General features: G+C 55.2%; 1 protein-coding gene across 2 annotated transcripts in view; it reads left to right on the forward strand.

The window, feature by feature from the left end:
• The window catches only part of WARS1 (tryptophanyl-tRNA synthetase 1), a 31,861-nt gene extending 12,411 nt beyond the window's left edge, over positions 1–19,450 (forward strand). For both annotated transcript variants that reach the window (XM_025919360.2, XM_086708820.1), the window contains exons 4-11: positions 622–730; positions 5,010–5,129; positions 5,644–5,826; positions 10,160–10,260; positions 12,241–12,353; positions 12,560–12,733; positions 16,939–17,079; positions 18,211–19,450. In XM_025919360.2, coding sequence (XP_025775145.1) covers positions 622–730; positions 5,010–5,129; positions 5,644–5,826; positions 10,160–10,260; positions 12,241–12,353; positions 12,560–12,733; positions 16,939–17,079; positions 18,211–18,372 — 1,103 coding nt within the window. In that variant the 3' untranslated portion in view covers positions 18,373–19,450. The remainder of the gene's footprint in view (positions 1–621; positions 731–5,009; positions 5,130–5,643; positions 5,827–10,159; positions 10,261–12,240; positions 12,354–12,559; positions 12,734–16,938; positions 17,080–18,210) is intronic.
• The last annotated feature ends 2,725 nt before the right edge of the window (positions 19,451–22,175 follow it).

Below are 22,175 nucleotides of genomic sequence, written 5' to 3' on the forward strand. Positions count from 1 at the left end.
TGAAAAGCTGGAAGTCTGCTTAAGAAGGGTGACTCCTCAAGGGGACAGGTCGCCACTGGCCAGCCCTTCCCCACAGGGCTTCCTGCTCAGGGAAGTCCGTATTCCAAGATCACTGGTAATCACCAGAGAGGGGGCATTACTAAAATGTTTTGATCAAAGTTGAAAGCCATTTTCCTAATTTAAGTGTCGACTACCAATGGGGGGAAATTCACTGGTAGACAGATGCTAGTTCAATCCAACAACTAAAGAATATTAAGATTATGGTTGTCAGTGTACATAAAGTCCCCCGTAATTAGCAACTGGGGGGCGGGGGTGGAGGTGAAAAGTTGCTAGGCAGGCTGAATTCTGGATATGTTTCCCATCAAAATCCAATCCCAGACAAAACACCGTTTTATTCTGTAATTTGTTTCCTGTTTTGCTGGTTGTCGTCTCAGCTGTCACTGTTAACATGAAGGGCATTTGATTGGGTTTGAGGTAGGGACTAGGAGCAAAAATCCTGGAGAGGACTGAGTTCGTTAGCATTATACACGATCACCAGCTTTTCCCCTTCGGTAATACCTGATCACCAAACCCCACACCACCTAAGATAGTCATTTCCTTATTACCATTTTTTTTTTCCAGTTCGGTTCGGAAGCAGTAAAATTGACAAAGAGCTGGTAAACCGGATAGAGAGAGCCATCGGGCAGAAACCACACCGCTTCCTGCGCAGAGGCATCTTCTTCTCGCACAGGTCAGGGGCTTCCCACCCTCCTCTCCCTTTAGTTCCAGACATGATTAGGAGGCCCCTCCTGCAGGCTGCCTGCTATGTGGGGAAATGATAGCCAGTTGTCTGAAGACTGGGGTCCACCTTCTGTCCTGTCAGTAACTGGCCGTGGGTTCGTGTCCTGTCCCCTCCCCCTCGGGCCCTGACTTTATTCATTTGTGAGCTGTTCACTTCACAAGGTGGAGGTCACATACGCGGCAGATGAGATTCACACTAGATTATGCACTATAAAATCATAAAATGTCATAAGATAAAAGATTAATATGTCCAAGTTTAACATTTCCCACGCGATAAGCAAGAGGCTTCCTGAAACTGCGCCCTCTTCCTGCCATTGTACTGGCTCCCTCGTAAGTCATGGCAAAAGAGAAACCGATAGAGTGTACCTGGAACAGACTATCCCTACCTCCTACTCTAAATTCCACGCAGATTGCATCAGAAAATGGGCAGATTCCAAAAGGGTTCTTGTAGCTCATTTTTGAAACTCTGCTCACGGGATTTATGGTCCGTGGTAGGGCTGTTCTGTTGTGCTTGCACTTCGTGGTTACGGGAGAGCGCGCAGGATGGCACTCGGCCGTCCGCTGGAACACTTAAAATTCCGTGTGCAGAAAACGCCAGGCCCCACTCAGCCCTCGTTCTGGACAGAATATAATCAAAGCTTTTACCTTAAGATTTAATTAACCTTCTTCAAGTACACAGTTCAGTGGTCTTTAGTATATTCATAAGGTTGTGTACCCATCACCACCACCAGCTCCAGAACATCTCCACCCCAGGAAGAAACCCCATCCCCCCACCCCCACCACCCCGGCAACCACCATTTCAGGGTTTTCAAGGTTCCTCCGTATTGCCGGGTACATTAGTGCCTCACTCCTTTTATACCTGAATAATGTGCCATTGAATAGATTCGCCCCACAACATTTTGTTTATGCATTCACCGCTTGCTGGGCATTTGGGTTCTTTTCACTGGAAAGAATGTATGTTGTGTGGACGTAACGTTCTCAGTTCTCTCAGGGTGTGTGGGAACAGAACTATTGCATCATAAGGTAGTTCTAGAACTTTCTGAGGATCTGCCAAACTGATCTCCACAGTGGCTGTGATTTTTGTACTCCCACCAATAGTGCACAAACAAGGATTCCAGTTTCTCCACATCCTCACCAACCCTTACTGTTTTCTATTTTGTGTTTGTTTTAGAGTCATGCTCATAGGTAGGAAGTGGTTTTTCTTTATCTTTTCTTTCTTTTTTTTCCTTGAGAGGGAGAGAGAGAGAGCACAGGCAGGAGCTGGCAGGAGGGGCAAAGGGAGAGAAAGAGAATCCCAGGCAGGCTCTGAGCTCAGCAAGGAGCCTGATGCGGGTCAATCCCATGACCTTGGGGTCACGACCTGAGCTGATAGCAAGAATCAGACGCTCAACCGACTGAGCCACCCAGGTGCCCCTGAAGTGGTTTTTCATTGTGTCTTGACTTATATTTCCCTAATGACTAATGATGTTGAGCATCCTTTCATGTGCTTATTGGCTATTTTTATATATTCTTTGAAGAATATTCTGATCCTTTGCCCACTTTTTAATTAGGTTATCTTTTTATTACTGAGCTATAAGAGTTTTTGTTTTTGTTTTTGTTTTTTTTTTTAATTTTTTTTTTAACGTTTATTTATTTTTGAGACAGAGAGAGACAGAGCATGAACGGGGGAGGGGCAGAGAGAGAGGGAGACACAGAATCGGAAGCAGGCTCCAGGCTCTGAGCCATCAGCCCAGAGCCCGACGCGGGGCTCGAACTCACGGACTGTGAGATCGTGACCTGAGCTGAAGTCGGAGGCTTAACCGACTGAGCCACCCAGGTGCCCCAAGAGTTTTTTATATAATATTTCAGATCCTAGTTTCTTATCAAATATATGGTTTGCAAATACTCCAATTATGTATCTTTTCACTTTATTGAGTGTTCTTTGAAACCCAATACTTTTCATCTTTATGAAATAGTTTATTTTGTTTTTCAGTTCCCTTTGCTTTTAGTGTCCTAAGAAACTGTTGCCTAATCCAAGATCATGAAGATTTGCTCCAAAAGTTTCACTTTTACATTTAGCTCTGGGTTTTCCCCGAATTATGCCCTGAATTATGTTAAGGAAGTTTCCTTCTCTTCTTAGCTTGTTGAGTATTTTCATCATGAAAGGTGTCAGATTTTATTAAATTCTTCTTCTGAGTCTGCTGAGATGATCATGTCTTATATTGATAGGGTGTATCACATTGATGGATTTTTGTGTGTGGAACCAACTTTGCATTCCTGGGACAAATCCCACTTAATCATGATAAATCATCCTTTTTATATGTTGCTGGATTTGGTCTGCTAGCAGCTGAGGATGTTGGCATCTGTATCACAAGGGTCTACAGTTTTCTGTCGCTTGTGGTGTGAGATAACCCTGGCCTCAGAATGAGTTTGCAAGTATTCCCTCTTCAGTTTGTTTGGAAGAGTTTGTGAAGGATTGCTGTTGATTGTTGTTTTTTTAATATTTGATAGAATCCGCCATGAGGCCATCTGGTCCTGGGCTCTTTGTGGGTCATTTTTTGATTACTAGTTCAGTTTCTTCGCTTGTTCTAGATTTGTTCAGATTCTCTATTTCTTCTTGAGTCAGTCTGGTAGTTTCTCTCTAGGAATTGGTCTTTTTCATCAAGGTTGTCTCATTTGTGGCCATACGATTGTTCTTAGCATTCCTTTATAATCCTTTTTATTCCTGTGAAGTCAGTAATAACGTCCCTTCTTCCATTCCTGACTTTAGTAGAGGCTTCGCACTTTTTTTCCCACCTTGGTCACTTTCGCTGAAGGTTTACCAGTTTTATTGATCTTAAATCAAAACTTAGCATTTTACAGTTCTCGCTCCCCATATGACTTGTTTACTTCTGTGAGTAACCCTGTAGGCTCTTGGCTTGGGGAGGCATGGAACTTGCAACTTTTGGCCATTCTCAGGTTTGAGAATGCCCCTCTAACGTTATCATCTGCAAAATGGGGGATTAGAGGAGAGGTGGCACATGCTGTCAAGCTGCAAACTGTGGGCTTTGCCTGGGCTCCTTCACCTACTGGAAACTATCCTCACGAAGCTGAGCTCAATTTGCAAGCCTCAGTCCATTCCCTGTGCTCCTTAAGAGCGCCTGGCCCCCAGGGCAGTCCCTGGGGAGCTCTCAGAGACTTCAAGGACAGCTCGTGGGACAGCTACATTTTTTTCTTGCTTCTTTAAGCCCATAAAAGTTAATTGTGAGAACCAAAGAAAGACTCTTTTCTTCCAAAATTACATTTTTTTAATTCCTTCCTTATTTCAAAAACCGTGTATGATCATTTCCTGGAGGTAAAAGAAGCTAAGCACAAAGAAACAGTCCCCACGACCCTGTGAGCCCGAAGATGGACGCTGTGAACCCTTGGTGTGGGCTGTGAGGAGGGGTCACTTCTTAGAGTATTCTTGCGTGGGGTCTCCCAGCCAGACCTCTTTTATTTGGGGACACTTTGTCCAGAAATGAAGAGCGTTCACACGCTGGAGTAGTGGTTTCACACCCTGCCAATGAGGTGGTTACTGAGGGAGCTTTTTAAAAATGCAGATTCCCAGATACCATCCAGATTCACTGAGTCAGACTCTCTGAAGGTAGGGTCCAGGGAAATGCAATATGACCAGGTGATTCTGCACAATCAGGAGGGAGGACCCTTCATGTGCATTGTCTGTGGACCCCAGTCCTGGGGGAGGGCCGATGATTCCACAGTGACTCCCAGATGAAGACACTTGGTCCCAGCCTGGCTGGGGGAGCCCAAATCAGATCTGCAGCTGGGGACCTCACCTCTATACTCCCCATGCATGTTCTTCACTCCCAGCCCCGAGTCAGGACTGTGCAGGGCCCTGCAGCCTCCCTGTCTGGGTCTCCAGAGTCTCAGGGCTGGGGTCCTAAACAAGGGATTGTGTAGGGCTGGCTTGGCATCATTCCCAGGAAAGCAGATGATGTGGGCACACTGATATTTGAAAATTCCGAAGGGGCTCCACTGGCTGCCCAACTGTATGCATCTTTTATTCCAAACCTGCGTGTCTCATACGTTTAAAACAAACACAGGAGAAATCATGTCAGTAGACATTTCCTGTCATTTTTCTAACATAAGCGCCAAGGATAACAAACTCTATTATCTGTGTTGTATTTTCTCTATCATTTCCCAGTGAGCATCGGTGCCTTAATTTTTATTTCAGAAAATCACACTATTTCCTTTTCTCCTTTTTCATTTAGAGATATGAATCAAATCCTTGATGCCTATGAAAATAAGAAGCCGTTTTACCTGTATACGGGCAGGGGCCCCTCTTCCGAAGCAATGCATGTAGGTCACCTCATCCCATTTATTTTCACAAAGTAAGTATTATATCGGGTACCTTTTTTCACTTCTATTGGTGAACCAGGAATGTTATTTATAAACCATGTCTAGAATGACAAGGCAGCCCTAGTTTGTGTTCGTTAGACAAACAAGGTGTGAGGGGACTGGTGCCTTTCTGGCTTCTGTTCACTTTGTTCCTGGTGTCACTTTAGAAAGCGTGGCGTGATGGGGTCAGCCAGCCTGTTTCCTCCTGTCCCTGTTCCTGTGACCGTGGCAGAGTCCCTTCCCTGAGCCTTCATTTCCACGTCTGCAGGAAGGGAGTGATAATACCTACCTCCTAAAACAGTTGCCAGCCTGCAAAATAATGTAAAGCAGTACAAAGCTGAACGCAGGGCCTTCCAAGTTAATCGGTCATAGTGGTCAAATTTCACAGCATGACACTGTGCGGTTGTGTAGACGAGAAAGTTTTGCCATACGTCGTTAGCAGGGACTGTGTCTTCGGATTCAGAACAGAGAAACGAGACGGTAGCCTTCTTTCCCGGTGTGTCCTAGGTGGCTGCAGGATGTGTTTAACGTGCCCTTGGTCATCCAGATGACAGATGATGAGAAGTACCTGTGGAAAGACCTGACCCTGGACCAGGCCTACGGCTACGCCGTGGAGAACGCCAAGGACATCATCGCCTGTGGCTTTGACATCAACAAGACTTTCATCTTCTCTGATCTTGACTACATGGGGTAAGGAGAGGATGCTCAGCTGCTTTCTAAAGCAGATGCAGACGTCAGGGCCTCATCTCAGCCACAGCTGAGTCGGAGACATTGGAAATGGCCTTTAGGTCTGGTGAATGTTTTTATCCCTTTGTGAAACATTAGGATATGGTTTGTTGGTTTCGTTCTCCAGTTAAGGTTTCCATCCACAGCTTGAGACAGAATTGTAGTTTCTCTCCGAGGACCGTCAGTTTGCCGGGTTAGCGCCTTTCTCTTTCTTGGCATACTTTTCTCCTCACAGAGAAGGACTCGCTGGCACACAGTCCGTTCACGGGCCAGTTCTTTAAGTTGACCACTCAGTAAGCCAAAATACTGCATTTGGAAAATCCCTGAATTGAAACTTCTGAGGTCTGTTTCATCCCAAATGACTACGAAGAACTATGCTAGAAAAGTAAGGCTTTGTCAAGTGTCCCAAGAATATGCTGTTCGGCTCAGCAAATATATCCTGAGCACCTGAGACACGGCTCTCCCCGCAATCCCCACGGAACCTAAGGAGTGTGGCCCCCATCATACGAGGGCTCATTACCAGGCCAAGACAGGATGTGGTGAAAACACGGGACGGGCTGCATCCGCACTCAGTGCAGAGGAACGTGGTCCTTACCGTTTCCCCAGAACGTCCCTTTTTATAAGGACTGAAATCTGAATGGTGGCTTTATATCCACAGAGAGACATAGTTGCCTTGATAAGAAGTCTGGCCTTTCTACCAACTAGTAAATGAATTAGTAATTTTTTAATTTTACCTTGAGATTTTTAAAATCGCATCTCTGTGGGCATACAGGCATCGTGGTGTGGTGTCCTCGGTGGGTTGGCCGGTGCTCCTCTCTGGCGTCACTGCCACGTCCGGCCAGATGGCACACCCCATGGTCCCACCGCCCCACCTTTGAGTGTGTTCTGACTTCTCCTCTCCCTGCGCCACCTCCAAACACGCCATCAGGCTCCCTTTTCCCGGGAGCTGTCCCTCCTACAGCCTGAGTCACGTGCGCCTCCTTCACCCCCCAGCACCCCGGGCTCCACTCAGCCACATCTGGGACGCAGTGAGGGGTGGCCCTGTCCCGCTTGGTCAGTACAGTAGACACGGGGTGCCTTCCGTGGCAGGCGCCCTCCTCGGTCCTGAGAACACGGCAGTGGGCCAAACATAGTCCCTGCCTCGCTGCCTGGAGATGCCGGTGAGGCAGAAGCAAGCGCCCCTTGCAAGCCCACGAAGATGACTGAGTGGGTGGGCACGTGATGGGGGGTGGACTTTTGAATAGTGCCCGTGAAAGGCCACCGCACAGCCCCCCCACCTCCCGGCTCTCGGCACATTCTGAGAGAACGTGGGGTCTGGGGCAACTTTTCCAGCCTGTCTCTGGTAACTGCACTTGTGCGTCCTGTGGCTTTGCTCGGCAGGAACTTCCTCTTCTTCCGTGAACGTGCAGGAGTGATGAAAACCCGGATAACATGTAAATCAACGGTTCTGTGCTGCCTCTTCTCCGAAAGACCTCTTTTGTTGAACCTAAAGTCAAGAGAGAAGTTTTAAAAGCTAAATCCTATTTTCAGCAGTTTCTTTTAAACAGTTGAGCATTTTACTTTTTTTTCTTGAGACTTAACTCAGAATCCAGATCTTTGATTGAAAAAAGCTCCTTCCCGGTCTTTAGGAGCTGAAACTACAGCAAAGCCAGCCTCCAGCCCCTCTCTGGGTGGGAGCGAAGCAGCCAGGGCCCCGTGGGGAGAGAAGTCCACGGCAGGCAGGCTGGCCCCGGACACCCTGTCCCCACACACATTTCTGGCCCTGTGCGTGGGCCCAGAGAGGCCTTCCTGCCAGGAGCCACGAGGGACGGAAAGATACTGCACCGGGGATCTGCGAGCTGGTGTTCCAGACCCAGCTCCGCTCCTGGTTGGTGTGGTTCCTTGGGGCGAGTCCGTATGTTCTCTGAGCCGCCTGTAAGTCGGGGGGTTAGCACAAGTGGCGGGCAGCCCAGGGGAGGGTCCTTCCGTGTGCCCTGCCCGGGTTCCCATCCTGACCACCGTTTACCGTGCGCCGGGCAGCTGAGTCACCTGCCGTCCGCCTGCTTGCCCGGCTCGCTCGCTCACGTGTTCCCTGAGCAGCTGCGACGTGCCAGACTTACGCAGGGGATACAGCTGCCCACGGGACACTTATCCAGCAGCTGTGTCGGGTTATCTGCAAACGGCGAGAGTCGGCAGTTTAACAGATGCCAAACCAGGTGATAATGAGGGCTGTGAGGACAAACGAAGGACAAAAGTCAGGAGGTCATGGCGCCCCTGCTGCAGTTTCATGAGGACTTAGTGAGGTGCTACACGCAAAGTGGCCTTTGAGCAGTATGTGGTGAGCGCTTCGTAAATGTACGACCTAAAATCCCGTTGGGCTCTAAAACCCTGTCACTGATGGCCCGTGTGAGGTAACCTGGGAACTGTTCTTTAAACCGTGTGAGTGTGCAGGGCGGGTGCCGTCCCAAGGGGAGCGAGGTGTTCGGCCCTCACGTAGGAGACGCGGCCAGATCTGCTCCTTGGCAGCAGGGGCGAGGCCTCGGCGCGCGGCCCGGCATCGCGCCGCGTGGGCCCCGGGTGCGCCTGGGGAGCCGAGGACCCTTCCGGGGAGGCTGCGGTGCTCACAGGGCGGCCCCCTCTCATCCTAAGGCCCGCATGGCCCAAGCACTGGCCATCTGCTAAGAAAGGGCAAGGTTATCTTACTCAGAAACGCTGCTCAGACACCACTGGCCCGGAGCGCTGTTGCCACGGGGCTGCTGTAGACTCCGCTCCTCGTGGGGCTGGGGGCCCTCTCGTGCAGCTCAGCCGCGGGCAGATTGGCCCTGCTGGTTAGCTTTCATGGTTGCCTCCACCCAAGGCGGAGTCTTGCTGTGGCCCTCGCCCCCGGGCGCCACACAGCGACTTGTCTTCCCCAGGTGTAAGCAGCGTGAGGCCGCCCCCCTCCCCCCCCCCCCCAGGACCCTCTCCAGCATGAGGGAGCTCCTGTCTCAGCAGGACCACAGAGCAGGCGTCTTTCCAGGAGGCGGCTGCGCTCTGCTCTGAGTGGGCGACCCGCGGGGGTCAGGGAGGCACTTTGCATGTCGCCAGGTTCCTAGTGTCTCCTCTGTAGCTCTGTTTCCCGGCCAGTGCCCTGGGGCCGAAATTCAGCAGGCTGCTGAGTGAAAGCTGCCATCTCCTCCCGAGCGGGGCTCTGCTCAACTCGGAACAAACCCTGGTGTGCTGGCCTTCCCCTTTGTACCCTCCCTGCCGGTGCCCCTGCCTTTCTGACACTCCCCTCCCTGACTGCCCGGAGATCGTCAGCAACCTTCCATCCAGGAGCTAGTCTTAAACTCTTTCAGAAGCTGTGCGATGTGGTGAGGAAAGCAGAGGCTTTGCGGCCAGACGAGCCTGCTTTTGGGTCCCGGCTCCTGTACTCACAGGGTCGGTGACGTGACCCTCAACCTCTCAGAGCCTCCGTCTTTGCCTGTAAGGGGAGGTAGAGCTACTATCTTAAAAGAGAGTTGGAACATAGCACGGCTCCCGCCACAGGATGCAAACACCTAGTAAACACTAGCTGTCCCCGTTTCCCTTTCTGTCCTGCGGTGCCTGACACATGGTAGGGCTGGAGACCAGGGCTGCTGAGTATACTGGAGATGCTGTGCAAGAAGGCACTCTGGGTTCTGCCCCTCCCTGTGTCAGCTTCGTCCTCAGCCTTAGGTTCCTCTGGTAGCAGAATGGCTGCCACAGATCCAGGCCTCATATCCACATCCTCAGTGTCCAGAAGAGAGAATCCAATTGCTTGAATCAGCCACTGTAGGCCCAGCCTTGTTGCTGAGCATGGGGTCTTCCTGCCCAGACAGCACGGCCGCCCTGCAATGGAAGGGGCAGTGGGGGCTAGACGCGGTGGTTTCTATCCAACACTGTCCGGCAACAAGTTGCAGATATCCCCCCCCCCCAACACACACACACACACAACCAAACAGCGTGTGTCAACAGAAAAGCTCCCTTGGGGCTCCCAGACTTGAAGCTCTGCGGTAGCTTGACCACCCGCCCGGCTGAGTTGAGATACTCCATGTCGGCCCGAGTCGGCCTGCGTCGGTGTGGTCTTGCCTCATGTGCTTATTGTCTTGCGTTGGTTTCATGCTGGTTTCCACCCTCCCCCAGCCACCCTACTTTGCCCGCCACGGGTACCTTCGCCTACAAGTGCCTTCTGGGAGCCTCCGTGCCCACTCTGTGTCCTCAGCCCACACGCGTGCACTCAGGTTTCACCGGCCTCTGCTTTGGCCTCGGGGGCAGGCCACCCTGTGAGCCTGAGATTTGATTCTGATTGTCCTTGCAGGGCGAGTCCAGGCTTCTACAAGAACGTGGTGAAGATTCAGAAGCACGTCACCTTCAACCAAGTGAAAGGCATCTTCGGCTTCACTGACAGTGACAGCATCGGTAAGGGGTCGCTGCCGCCTGCGGCCCTGCGGGCTGGCGTGAACCACGGGTGTCTGCCCCGGGGCGGAGCTCTCTCAGCTGGTGACGTTTGCCGCTAGCCTCCACATAGTGAGCTCCCGGGCAGGTCCCCTCGTGAGGCTGAAGAGCTTTGTGGTGCCTTCGGCCCCATTTCTGGGCTGTGTGGAGCAGAACTTCAGGAGACCATCTGTCATCCCCTGAAGGTTTAGAAGAAAGAAGAGAGTAGGGATGACTGGAGCTCCTCTGCCCACTCGTGGGGTCCCAGCCAGTGTGGGACACCTCTGGTGGAGACCCAGGGGCTGCAGGACGACCTGCTCTGATGCCCGGGAGCCTCAGTTTCCCCCGTAAGAGGACAGGTTTGACCAGAGGCCCTGTGGAGCCCACCCTGGCCACCCTCGCTTTCTGTGGCTCGGGCCCCTGTACATACGCTTCTGTCCCTTTCCACATATCTCCATGCCTTTCAGATGCATCAGCCTTCTCTCCTAGACTCTTAGCTCCCGAAGCTAGGACTCGATCCCTAAGGCTCGTGGTGGGTCGCCCGACCCCCTCCCCTACTTTGTTTTGGGGGCGCGGCTCCAGGCCTGGGCAGCATGCCAGGATGTGCCTGCAGGTGCCATGCGGGAGTTTGCCCTGCTGGGAGGGAGCACGTCCCAGGGCCCTGTTGGCGAGGGACCCTCAGGGACACGTGCAGAGAGAAACGCCTTGGAGAGTCCTCACTGGGAGGCTTTTCACATGAGCCTTTTCTTTGATGTTTCAGTCAGACTCAATCCTGACAATTGGGGCATAAATCCTGTGCTTTTGAAAGGGTTTTTATCTTCGGAATCCCAGCATCCATTGGGAAGATGTGGCAGAGAAGGCTGCCCTGGACAAGAAAGGAGACAGTAGACGTACGAATAGCTGCGCACACTTTGCTTCCAGACGCCCGGGTTTGAATCCTGGCCCAGCCTACTGCTTGCTGTGTATTTGCTTTGGCAAGCTGTGTAAACAGTCTGAGCCTGAGTGTCCACGACTATAGAATGGAGGCCACGTGGCACCTTCTCACAGAGATGTGCCCGGGGAAGGCCCTGAGCAGAGCCCAGCACCCACATGTGGAGAATGGCCACCACTGCTCTGTGTTTTAATGGGGCGCTGCTGGTGGGGGCAGCCATCTACCTGGTCTCTCAAGAATAATGGGACCCCAGAAATGGGGTGTCTGCTAGGAGAGAGCATCACAGAGGCAGGACTTTCAGGGGAGAAGAGAAGCAGCGCCCCAGAACTCATCCTGCAGTGCCTGAGGAAACCCACGTAGCACAGCTGGCGTGGGTGGGCCCTGCCCCACTTGTCAGGGTCATACGAAGGTCAATGCGGCCCCGCCCCACTTTCAGGGTCATACGAAGGTCAATGTGGCTCCACCCCACTTGTCAGGGTCATATGAAGGTCAGTGTGGCCCCGCCCCACTTTCAGGGTCATACGAAGGTCAGTGTGGCTCCGCCCCACTTTCAGGGTCATACGAAGGTCGTCGCCCCTTGACCACTTTTGTGGGTCTAAGCAAGTAGCAGTAGCAGTGTTAACAGCAACACCCAAAAGCTAAGAAAATGGTTTTAGGTTCCAGGGTATCATAATTTGTAACGACTGGAGATGAGGAACACCCATGGGTAGAGGGTGGCCACACACTGCAGGACACGGTCGCGGGACAAAACGTATTTAACAACGTGGGCAAACGTCACCAAGTAGGAAAAGCGGTAAGGAGAAACTAGATAGAGAGCAGTCGCAGAGGGAATTGGAGGAAACAGACGGGAAGAGACGCAAGCGGAGACTGTAGATTTGTTTCTTCTCCCCACTGTTCTGTGCTTTCAGATTCTCTGAAATGACTATCGCTTCTCTAAAGGGGATGAAGTCCAAAGGGTTCATCCCTTTCGCTGGGTGAATGAACCAGAACAGGAGCTGGCATCCTGTGTAAAAATATTTTGTTGGCACTTTCAGGAAAGATCAGCTTTCCTGCCATCCAGGCCGCTCCTTCCTTCAGCAACTCATTCCCTCAGATCTTCGGAGACAAGACAGACGTCCAGTGCCTCATCCCGTGTGCCATCGACCAGGTCGGCAGGCAGAGCAAGGCGTTCTTGGTCCGGGGCGCTGCACCCTTTGATGGGAAAGGAGGTTTTAAGAGGTGTTGGGTGGGGGGCGATTCTGCTAGCTAACTGGGAGCTCGGGAGCGTCCCTGGAGGCCACGAGGGTGCTGCTCACGGGCTGACGGCCAGCCCCTCTCTGCCCACTGTCCTCAGAGGCCCCTCTCGCCCTGTAGGATCCTTACTTCAGGATGACAAGAGACGTCGCCCCCAGGATCGGCTACCCCAAACCAGCCCTGCTGCACTCGACCTTCTTCCCCGCCCTCCAAGGGGCCCAGACCAAGATGAGCGCCAGCGACCCCAACTCTTCCATCTTCCTCACAGACACCGCCAAGCAGATCAAGACCAAGGTGAGCACTGCCCAGGGTGCAGGGGCAGCCCGTGCACACAGTAGACCGTGCCCGGGAGAGACACAGGCATGCACACGGTGGCGGGACTGTCCTTCTGGCATCCTGGGTTCGGGGGTCCATAACTGCCGCCTGCAAGCGCGCGGCAGCCTGTCCCCATCCCCGGACATCAGCTGAATTTGTTTTGTTTGTGTCATTCTGTTTAGGCAGAAGTGGGGATTTTTCTTCCTTTTCTCTTTTCCACTTGCCCACCAGCACCGTGCCCGAACAGTTTTCTTTAAAGTAAACAAACAATAGGAAACGCGTTAGTGCGTTTCTGCACAGCAGCCGTATTCCAGGAACGGACCAGGTGCCTTACGTTTTCTGTTTCTGTTTCTCACTGGGAGGTAGTGGTGACTTCCTCTTAGAGGAACGAGAGGGATGAAGGCCAGAGGGATGACCGGCTTGACCAGGCTTCCACCTCAGAAACCATCAGAGTGCCGCCTGGCCTGGCCTGTGAGCGGCCACGACCAGGGTGGGGTGCAGGGGCCGCACATTCTCACGGAGACCCGACGTGGGTGGGTGCCCTTCGACAGGACAGTTGTGTCCGGCCCGGCACGCAGCAGGCGCTCATTAAGTGTTTGGTGTTGATGCACCAAAGAAACTAGAGTTAGGAGTTTTTGTATTTTCCAGGGCCCTGCTTCTGTTGCCCAGTGCTGAAATGCCTGTACGGGTACAGTCCCCTCTTGTCCCACAAAGCAGTGAACGTTTTATTTGGAATCCAGTGAGTGTTTGCAGGTTGGAAGATTACAGCGGGAGTGACCAAAACTGTTGGAGGCACGTAACGCAACCCTCTGAGTCACTGCCCGCCCTGACCCTCGTGGGGTCCCTAGCGGGTTCTAGTTGATGACGGGGAAACCCTTAATGGCAAAACCCTCTTCCAGGAAATGGGTGCCGTCAGTTCTACCCCCCTCTGTTGGAAGCTGATGTACTCGGGGGTTTTTTGTCTGCTTTCCCTACTGGCTGGAAGTTCCAGAGCATGGAGTGCAGGGGAGGGAGGGAGGCTCCTCTTTTCTCCAGAGGAGAAGTCATCTTGTTTGGTTATGAGTTGTTTTAAAGAAGCCATTTATGGGTCTGGGGCATTTTTCATTAACTTGGGGACCATCAAGGACCCTGAGGGCTGGATGGGCAGTGAGCACAGGGTCAGAAAGCACACAGCTGCAGAGGCCACCAGGGTTGTGAGCGGCCCGTGGGGCAGACAGGGCAAGCTAGCCCTCGTTCTCAGTCCCCAAGCCCACCTTCCACTCCCGAGTCCGAAGCTCCACACGAGCCAGGGTGGGGGCACGTGCTCCAGCCCTCCTGAGAATAACCGCAGTAGACGAGCTGGGGACACGGCGGTTCGGCTGCGGCATCACCCGCCACGTGTTGACATCTGTGATCTCAGTCCTGACGACCACCCAGGGAGGCCGTGACCATTTTGTAGGCAAGGAAATCAAGACTCAGGGGCCAGGCCGCTTCTTCCGTCCACACAGCTGGGGAGTGGTGGGGTCGGCACCGGTGCCCAGCTCCCCCAGTGCATGGGCCCCTCCCAGAACCTAGAGTCAGGAGCCCCAGGCTTTCTGGGCCCTGCCACTTGGCTAGTGACCTCGCCGTCCAGAGGAGTCATTTGGGAAGTGGGAGCAGCCGTACCGATTTCATAGCCTTGAGACCAGGCTTACGTGAGATCATACACGTGCTGCCTGAATTTAAGGATTTAGTTCAAAAACTGAATGGTTGGACGACTCCTTTGTAGTACAGGCCAAAACAGGCCTTCCCCAGGCTGCTGCAGGGCCCCGCCAGAGCCCACCGAGTCAGACCCTCCTTCCTGCAGGTGGCCTTGGGGTGTGGAAGCCCCTCTTACGGGATGAGTGTCTGTAATACAGTTTGCCAGCCCGGCCACCCCCCCCCCCCCCCCACCGCCCCCCGGCTTGTGATTTCTGCTAACAAGACCCGTTTAGTGCATACTCCCAGACTGGCCTCTGGTTCTGGGGCGGACATTCAGTGGCCCTCCTCTGCCCTGTGCCTGGGGCTCCTGCAGGCCAGCTCCCCTCTCCCGTAGGATCGTAGCAGCCAGAGTTCACTGGCTGTCAGAGCTCGGTGGTTGAGTCAAGTTCCCCCGTCCTTCAACTCAGACGTCCTCACTGGTGAGGTTCCTCTTATGGCAAAAATCACATGGTTTTGGTACGTCTCACCTGCTTCTGTCATTTTGGATCCTGACAGCTGCATTCTGGTCGCCACAACCAAGGCTGTTCTCCACCCTCATACAAACCTGTTTTCCTGCTGGCTTCCCATGAGCAAGGCCCCAGTGGTGCTGAGGACCGGCCAGGCCCACAACAGGCAAACTTAAGCCACTCTCAGAGGTCTGGTGTCCTGGGGAGGGTCAGCCCGGCTCTGCCGTTCACTCCCACATACCGCAGGTCCTTGACACGGCACCTCATTATCATCCATAAAGTGCCGAGGTCATTGGGTTGTCGGGGTTAACTAACGTGATAACGAAGGCACGCTGTGTGCCATCATTGGACGAGGCCCTGCCCAGGGAGGAGTAGCACACAGGAGGCGGGTGTTCGCCGTGCGTCTCCTAAAACATGCGGCAAACACGCCTTTCCTCCTCTTCCTCTCAGACGAGGACTGGGAACTGTCACCTTTAAAACCACCCCGTGGAGCCTGGGGAATGCTGTCCCCAAGACTTACGTCCTGGCACTCGAGTGTCTTCCCTAAGGCCCAGCAGTGGCCTGGCGTGGCCCAGGAGTCTGAACACAGGAAGATGCCCGTGCAGGCAGGGGCTGCCCCAGACCCGTGACCCCATGAGACCCCCAGCGCCTACCCGAGGGCACCAGACCTCAGGAGAACCCACTACCGTGTGCTCTTTCTGCTTATTTTGTATCTTCAGTAGCTTTTGCAGTTTGCTTACACTGATTTTGTTTTATAACTTGGTCTTTTTTGTGAAAAAGAGGAAAGATGAACCCGCACTTGTCTTCATTTTTCCTGCCCACAACCCACCCGCCAGCATCTACCCCTCACCAGTTGCCCCTTGCGCAGGGCACAGGGCAGGTCCCGCTCTCCCAGAGCAGCCGCTTAGCGGCCACCACCAGCGGGAGTGGGTGTCCCTGACTCCCTGGTGCCGGAAGAGCCTCTGCCCCTGGTGTCCCTGCTGCTGCTTGTTCATGGCGTCCAGTCAGTAATCTGCCCTGCGGTCCTGGGGAGAAGGGGTAAACATCTCAACATAGAAACTGTCAGCGCTGCCCCCCTTTCCCCATCAAAGAAAAATAGGGTGACAGGCCACCTGGGTGGCTCAGTTGGTTAAGCGTCTGACTTTGGCTCAGGTCATGATCTCGCGGCCCGTGAGTTCGAGCCCCGCATCGAGCTCTGCGCTGACAGCTGGAGCCTGGAATCTGCTTCCACTTCTGTGTCTCCCTCTCTCTCTGCCCCTCCCCTGCTCGTGCTCACTCACTTTCACTCCCTCTCTCTCTCTCAAAAATAAACGTTAAAAAAAAAAAACAGGGTGACATTTGTACATAGCAGGTTTCAAATGTTTGTGGAAAGAAGGTTGAGGAAAATTTGTCCTCTTTAACTTTTCTTCTCTCGTCTCTTGGCCCTGATTTCTCCCAAGATTATCTTCAGCGATTCCAAAAAACCATTTTTGTTCGTTTCCGAGTGTTTCTTCAGTTCCTGAAACTGCATATCTTTAGGTGGGGCTGCTGCAGGCGCTGTCTGCCTCTGTGCTTCTTGTGGGCTCTGCTCTCTCTTACTGGCCCCATTCTTGTGGCTCCCACTCTCTCTTCCACGCGGTGAAGGCAGCAGCCCCCCTTCCGTGGTGGTCTCTTTCACTCCGAAGGTGGCTGGTGGCTGCCCGTCACCGGAGAACTGTAGGCCACCCCTCCCCGCTCCAGTGCAGGCGGTGCTTTGGCTTTCCCAGCTCTGCTCTGCCTCTTGGGGTCGGGGGGACCAGAGCTGATCCCCACCCCCACTCCTCTCCAGTCAGCCCCGCCGGCACATACCCGGGCTTGATGGACAGGGAGGGACAGTTCGTGGGGCTCCTCCTCCCGACGGTGAACCCCAGCCTCCCTCCATCTGGGACCTGATGGGGCAGAAGGCAGTCACTGGCCCGACCGCCACCCTCGGCTCGCAGCCAGTTTCCGCACGCGGGGCGGCCGAAACCAACCAGCATCTCTGTGCTCTTACTGGTGCAGGTCAACAAACACGCATTTTCCGGAGGGAGAGACACCGTCGAGGAACACAGGGAGTTTGGAGGCAACTGTGACGTGGACGTGTCCTTCATGTACCTGACCTTCTTCCTCGAGGACGATGACAGGCTCGAGCAGATCAGGAAGGTGGGACCACAGGCCGCAGGGTCCAGCGGTCCCCGGCTCTGTCATAGGGGCCGTGCCGGGGGGGAGGGGGGTGGCGGCCAAGCTTACGGGGGTCGGAGCCTTTCAGGGCCCGGGCCTCGGGGACAGGCGCTCAGCCGAGACGAGATGAAAACCGAGGAGGTCCGTCTGCTTTAACCACATGCAGGAAGCCTCATAACGGGTAGTTCGTGGAAGAGAAAGCACTGAGTGTGGTGCGGTTCCCACACACACAGGTCTGCTCTTACTGGACGCTACGGAATCTGTCTAGATAGGTTCACACAAGACGGCATCGGAGTTAAAATAGTTCCCCCACCGAGTTAGCAGGTTTGTGTTGCTGTGGTGTTTGCAGATGCTTCGAGGCCCACGCGGGTGAGTCAAGTGTTCGCGGCACGGCCTCTCCGCGAGCAGTTTGCTGAGAAGTGTGAAGAAAGAGCCCAGGGAATGTCCGTAGCCTTTGTCTTGGGTTTTCCAGGCCCTGGAATCTTTTGCAAGGAAGTAGTCCCAAATAAGAAAGAGCTCTCCATACAAAGATGTTTAACACTGATAATAGCAGGAAGTTCACAGCAGACTGTACAGCAGAAGGGACGCTGACCGGGAAGGACGGGTGATCACGCAGGCACGAGTTTGCAGTGACACGGACAACGTGCCCGTGACAGTGATCGCAGTTACCAGACTGGAAATGCAGTGAGATCAGCTATTCTTAAAGTTAAGAATCTAGGAGGAAACACGCCAGGATGGCAGTGGCTCTCGGCTGCTGGGTGCTGGCTCTGCAGGTGATTTTCCTCCACCTTTGCTGCTACTTTGTACTTTGTGTCAAGTTCGCTCAGTGAGCACGTCCTCCTTTCACAGTTAAATGAAAAGAGAGTCAGCAAAGATTTAGAAAAGCTGGTAAAGCTGAAGGGAACGGTCGTCGTTCGGCCTGGAGTCCTGCCGCCCAGAAAGGAGGGCGGGTGGGGCGAGTGGCGGGTTGTGGCCACTCGTCAGGCGGGGCATAACGCGCAGTTTAAGTTGCAGGTTCTTGTTCTGCCGAGCGCCCCCCGTGCACCGGGCCCCGCGTGGGTGAGCCGGGCTCGTGCAGCCGTGTCTCACTGCGGTCTGTCTCCCTCCGGGCAGGACTACACGAGTGGAGCCATGCTCACCGGTGAGCTCAAGAAGATCCTCATAGAGGTTCTGCAGCCCTTGATCGCCGAACACCAGGCCAGGCGCAAGGAGGTCACGGACGAGATCGTGAAAGAGTTCATGACTCCCCGGAAGCTGTCCTACGACTTTCAGTAACATTCGTTTTATACACGCTTATAAAAGAGATGTAATTTACCAGTAATCCCAGCCCAATCGAATCACCGCTATCCGTAGGCTCTGTCACACGGTAATTCCTGGCCTGGAATCTGTAAGCCCTGTGTGTGTATCCATACTGTTTCTTCCTGTGATGCCCTCCTTTCTGTCTCTTGCGGCAAAACCCTTGGGGATTGGGTGCCAGCTAACGTTTCGTGGTCGGACAGTCCAGCTGGAGTCTCTCCCACAGAGCAGCCCCCAGAGGTGAGACCTTTGGGGGTCTGCCCCCGACAGGGGGCAGCCTGTCGGGTCCACAGGACAGCTGCCATTGAAAACGTCCTGCGGGTTCCCAGCCTACTCTCCGAACCTGCTCTGTGAACGAATGTGGAGCGTGCATACGTATCTGCAGTCAGAACGTCACGATCATAGAGTGAGACGTGCTTCGAAAAGTCTATGTGGGAAGTTTAACGGGCACAGATGTATTTCCCCCGTGCCCCCCAAAATGTAAAAGAATCGCCAGCTAAAGCTTTGCTGTCCGTTTGGCTAAGAGAGCTCCCAGCTTGAAGGCTGCTCTTCATTGGCCCAGGTTGGCCAGTTTTTATTAAATTGAGTCTTCTGTGGGCAAGACTCTCCAGTTCACTTACCACACTCCAGACCGTGCATGCACCACACTCCAGCAATCATGCTTTTCCCTGAGCGTACTAATACTTCGTCCCCACCAAGTAACCCTGACACTCCACGCTGAAAGCCGGTGGCTGCTTCGCACTGACGGTGCCCGGGGCTGAGGGGTCTGTTGTCTTTGCAGATCCTTTTGTTTTGACACTTGACTGGCGTGGAAGTCTCTCTGCACAGAGCAGCGCCCTGGGGCAGGTGGATATAGCTAGACCGCGTGCAGCCGCCCTCACGGCCCTCGGCGGCGCGTCCACGGGAGGCCTGTTGAACCGTGCGCCCCGTATAGTTTTGGAAAAGCGGAAGACCTATCTCAGGGAAAGCCCTTGGTTGAGGTGTCTGTCCTTCCTGGAGGCACAGGGTCCACTCCCTCATGTCACTCGTTGGCGTGAATAAACTTGCTTCAGTCCTGCCTGTGTCTCGGTGCCGTGTCTGGGGTCTGAGGAGCAAGCAGGCCCGCGTCAGGCCCAGGGCCGTGCTGCGCCTGCCGCCAACAGCGGAGGCCTCTCCGAGGGTGGCCGTTGCGTCCCGGGGTCCCGCCAGGGGGTGACGTGGGGCGGAGACACAGACAGAAAATCCCCTTGGCGCTGGGATGCAGGCTCCCAGGAGTCGGCCGGAAGGTAGCCCGTCTGCCTAGTTTCTAGCCCTCGGTGGCCACCCTGGTGCTGGCTGTCCCACGGCGGAGGTGTCCCCGCGAGCGGCAGCGCTGGCCGTCACGCAGTGGAGATGCCCCAGCCGGTGGCTGTCCTCACCCCGCGGACAAGGGAGCGGCCGTGGGGTGGGGTGGGCAGTGGCGGTGCCGGTGGAGCGGGAGCTGGGCGGTAAGCTGGGCCGGCCCTGCCGGAATGGAGCCTGGAGCCCTCCCCCCACCCATCCTCATCAGCTGGGGAAACGGCCTAAGAGAGGGCGGTGGGGCTTGTCCGAGGCCACACGCCGAGTTGCGACTCGGCAGGCCCGTCCGGCCTCTCATTTGCTGTCTCCACACACACGCAGAGGGGCCGTGTCACCGACGAGGGCGCCGAGGGTCCCACCCTGGTACCGGTGTGTGGTACAACCTCACCCGTCTCCCTCCCCGCCCCCCACCCGACCCGACTCCCGCCGGCCAGAGTCCCCGGCCCCGTCTCGGCCGGCCGCGGCCAGTGGGGCGAGCCGCCACAGAGGAGGGCACGGCCGTGCGGCCCTCCGCAACCACACGACCTCTCGTTACCCCCTTGCGCCCACGTCACAGGTGTGCCATGAGGCTAAAACGAGGGGCCGCGTGTGACGTCGCCAAGGCGGCAGAGCACTGGGGGAGGAGTGTGGGGGCCGTAGACAGGACAGGCTGTGGCCCCTCACAGGCCAGCTCCTCCCCACCTAAGCTGTGGGGCCTCGGGCAGGCCTCCGGACCTCTGGGGACCCCCACCCCCTCCCCTGTAAAACCAGAGCAGCCATACCTCACGTTCGGTTCTTGGGAGCAGTACCGTGGGTCGGAGGTCAGGTGACTCACCCAGCGGTCACTGCTGTTAAGGTCCACTGCCCCTCCCGCACCCACATTTTGCTAAAAAATATATATATTTTAGGGAACACACACTCCGGAGCACAGGTCAGAGCGAGAACGAGAAGGGGGCTCCCCGCCAGCAGACTGCAGCTCTCCCGGGGCGTTCTGCCCGTGGCCCTTCCCAGAGCCCTGGATTCTCCCGTGAGCACCCGGCGGTGGGGGTCCCGGGGGGACCACCCCGCGCCTCCCTCTTGAAACTTCCAGTGCAGCCTGGACTTTGTCGAGGTGGCCACGGTTAGGGGTAAGACCCAGCTGGGCCTGCCTTCTCTTCCCCATTTCTGAAATTCGGGGCCGGGTCCGAAGGGCCATGTCACCTAGCGGTTGTAGAGAGCCTGAGGACCACCGCGGACCAGGCCCTCCTGCAAAGCTACTTTCCCGCCACGGGCGGGGCCGGCTGCTCGGCGACCGGGGGGAGCAGTGCCGACGACTGTCCTTCCGAGGCCAAAGCAAATAAATGGGCGCTTCTAGTGGTCTTCCCGCCAAAAGCGGACACAGGGTCCGGGTTTTGACGGATCATCTTTCATTCGGGGCACCGTTTCCCTGGATCCTGGCTGGAGCACCAGCCTCCACACCTTGAAGCTGGGTGAACTTCCAGGAACCTACTGCGGGATCATCCGCTCATTCCACACCCCCGCTGAGCACCTACTATGTGCTCGGCCCTGTGCTGGATGGAGTCCACATCAGACATGTGCCGCCCTCAGGCAGCTCACAGTCTCGGGTGGAATGGGGTGTCGGGGGTGGGGGGCGGATGAGAGACCAAACGAGGAGCCAGGGTCCTGTGGGGGCCTAAAAAGCAGCCCAGGTCGGGCAGGGAGAGCTTCCCGAAGGAGGTGGTACTGGGGATGCCGAGTCAGCCGGGCAGAGGAGGGGGAAGCGTGTTCCTGGCAGAGAACGCAATGTAAGCAACTACTTGGCTCAGGGTGACAGGAGCGGGCTGGGAGGGGAGGGAGGGGAGGGAGGGGAGGGAGGGGAGGGAGGGCCCACCCACCCGCCACCCGCCACCCGCCTCCCGTGTGTCCCAGAAGGAGAACACGAGAGGTCTTTTCGGGGCAGACACACGCTCAAGGCCAGTGTCTGTGAGTGTCATCGAGGCAGGTGTTGGCTGGCTTCACCAGAGGGCTCCACCTGCCAGCCCCACCCCTGAGGGCCACTCACTACTGGAAGCCACATGGGGCCAACAAGAGGGCTTCCAAAGTGCAGGCGCGAGTCCCCCCACACCTCCCTCTCGGAGCTGTTTCCTCACCTGCTGCCAGGCTGCGTGGTGACCTGTGGCAGGTACCTGGCACCCAGGACACACCCACCCCTCCCTCCTCCAGGCCCCCACGGAAAGGTGGCTCACAGTCAGATGTCCCGGCAGCGGAGGGGCCAGAAAGGGGTAGGTTTGGGGTTGGGGGGTCGGTCAGGCCTCAGGCTGAAAGCTGAATGGCCCCCTGTGGCAGGGCTCGGTGCCCCAAAGGCGCCGGGAGTGGAGCCAGCCAGCGTGCTGGGCCTCAGTGTGCCCATCTGCATAGTGGGAACGACGGCCACACAAGGGTGGAGGCTTGGCCTCTGGGGAGGAGCCGGTCACCCGCCCCACGGACCGCGGAGCAGCACCACTGAG

Source organism: Puma concolor, chromosome B3 (genome assembly GCF_028749965.1).
Source record: "Puma concolor isolate L17-30 chromosome B3, mPumCon1.1.hap2, whole genome shotgun sequence".
NCBI classification, from domain to species: domain Eukaryota; kingdom Metazoa; phylum Chordata; class Mammalia; order Carnivora; family Felidae; genus Puma; species Puma concolor.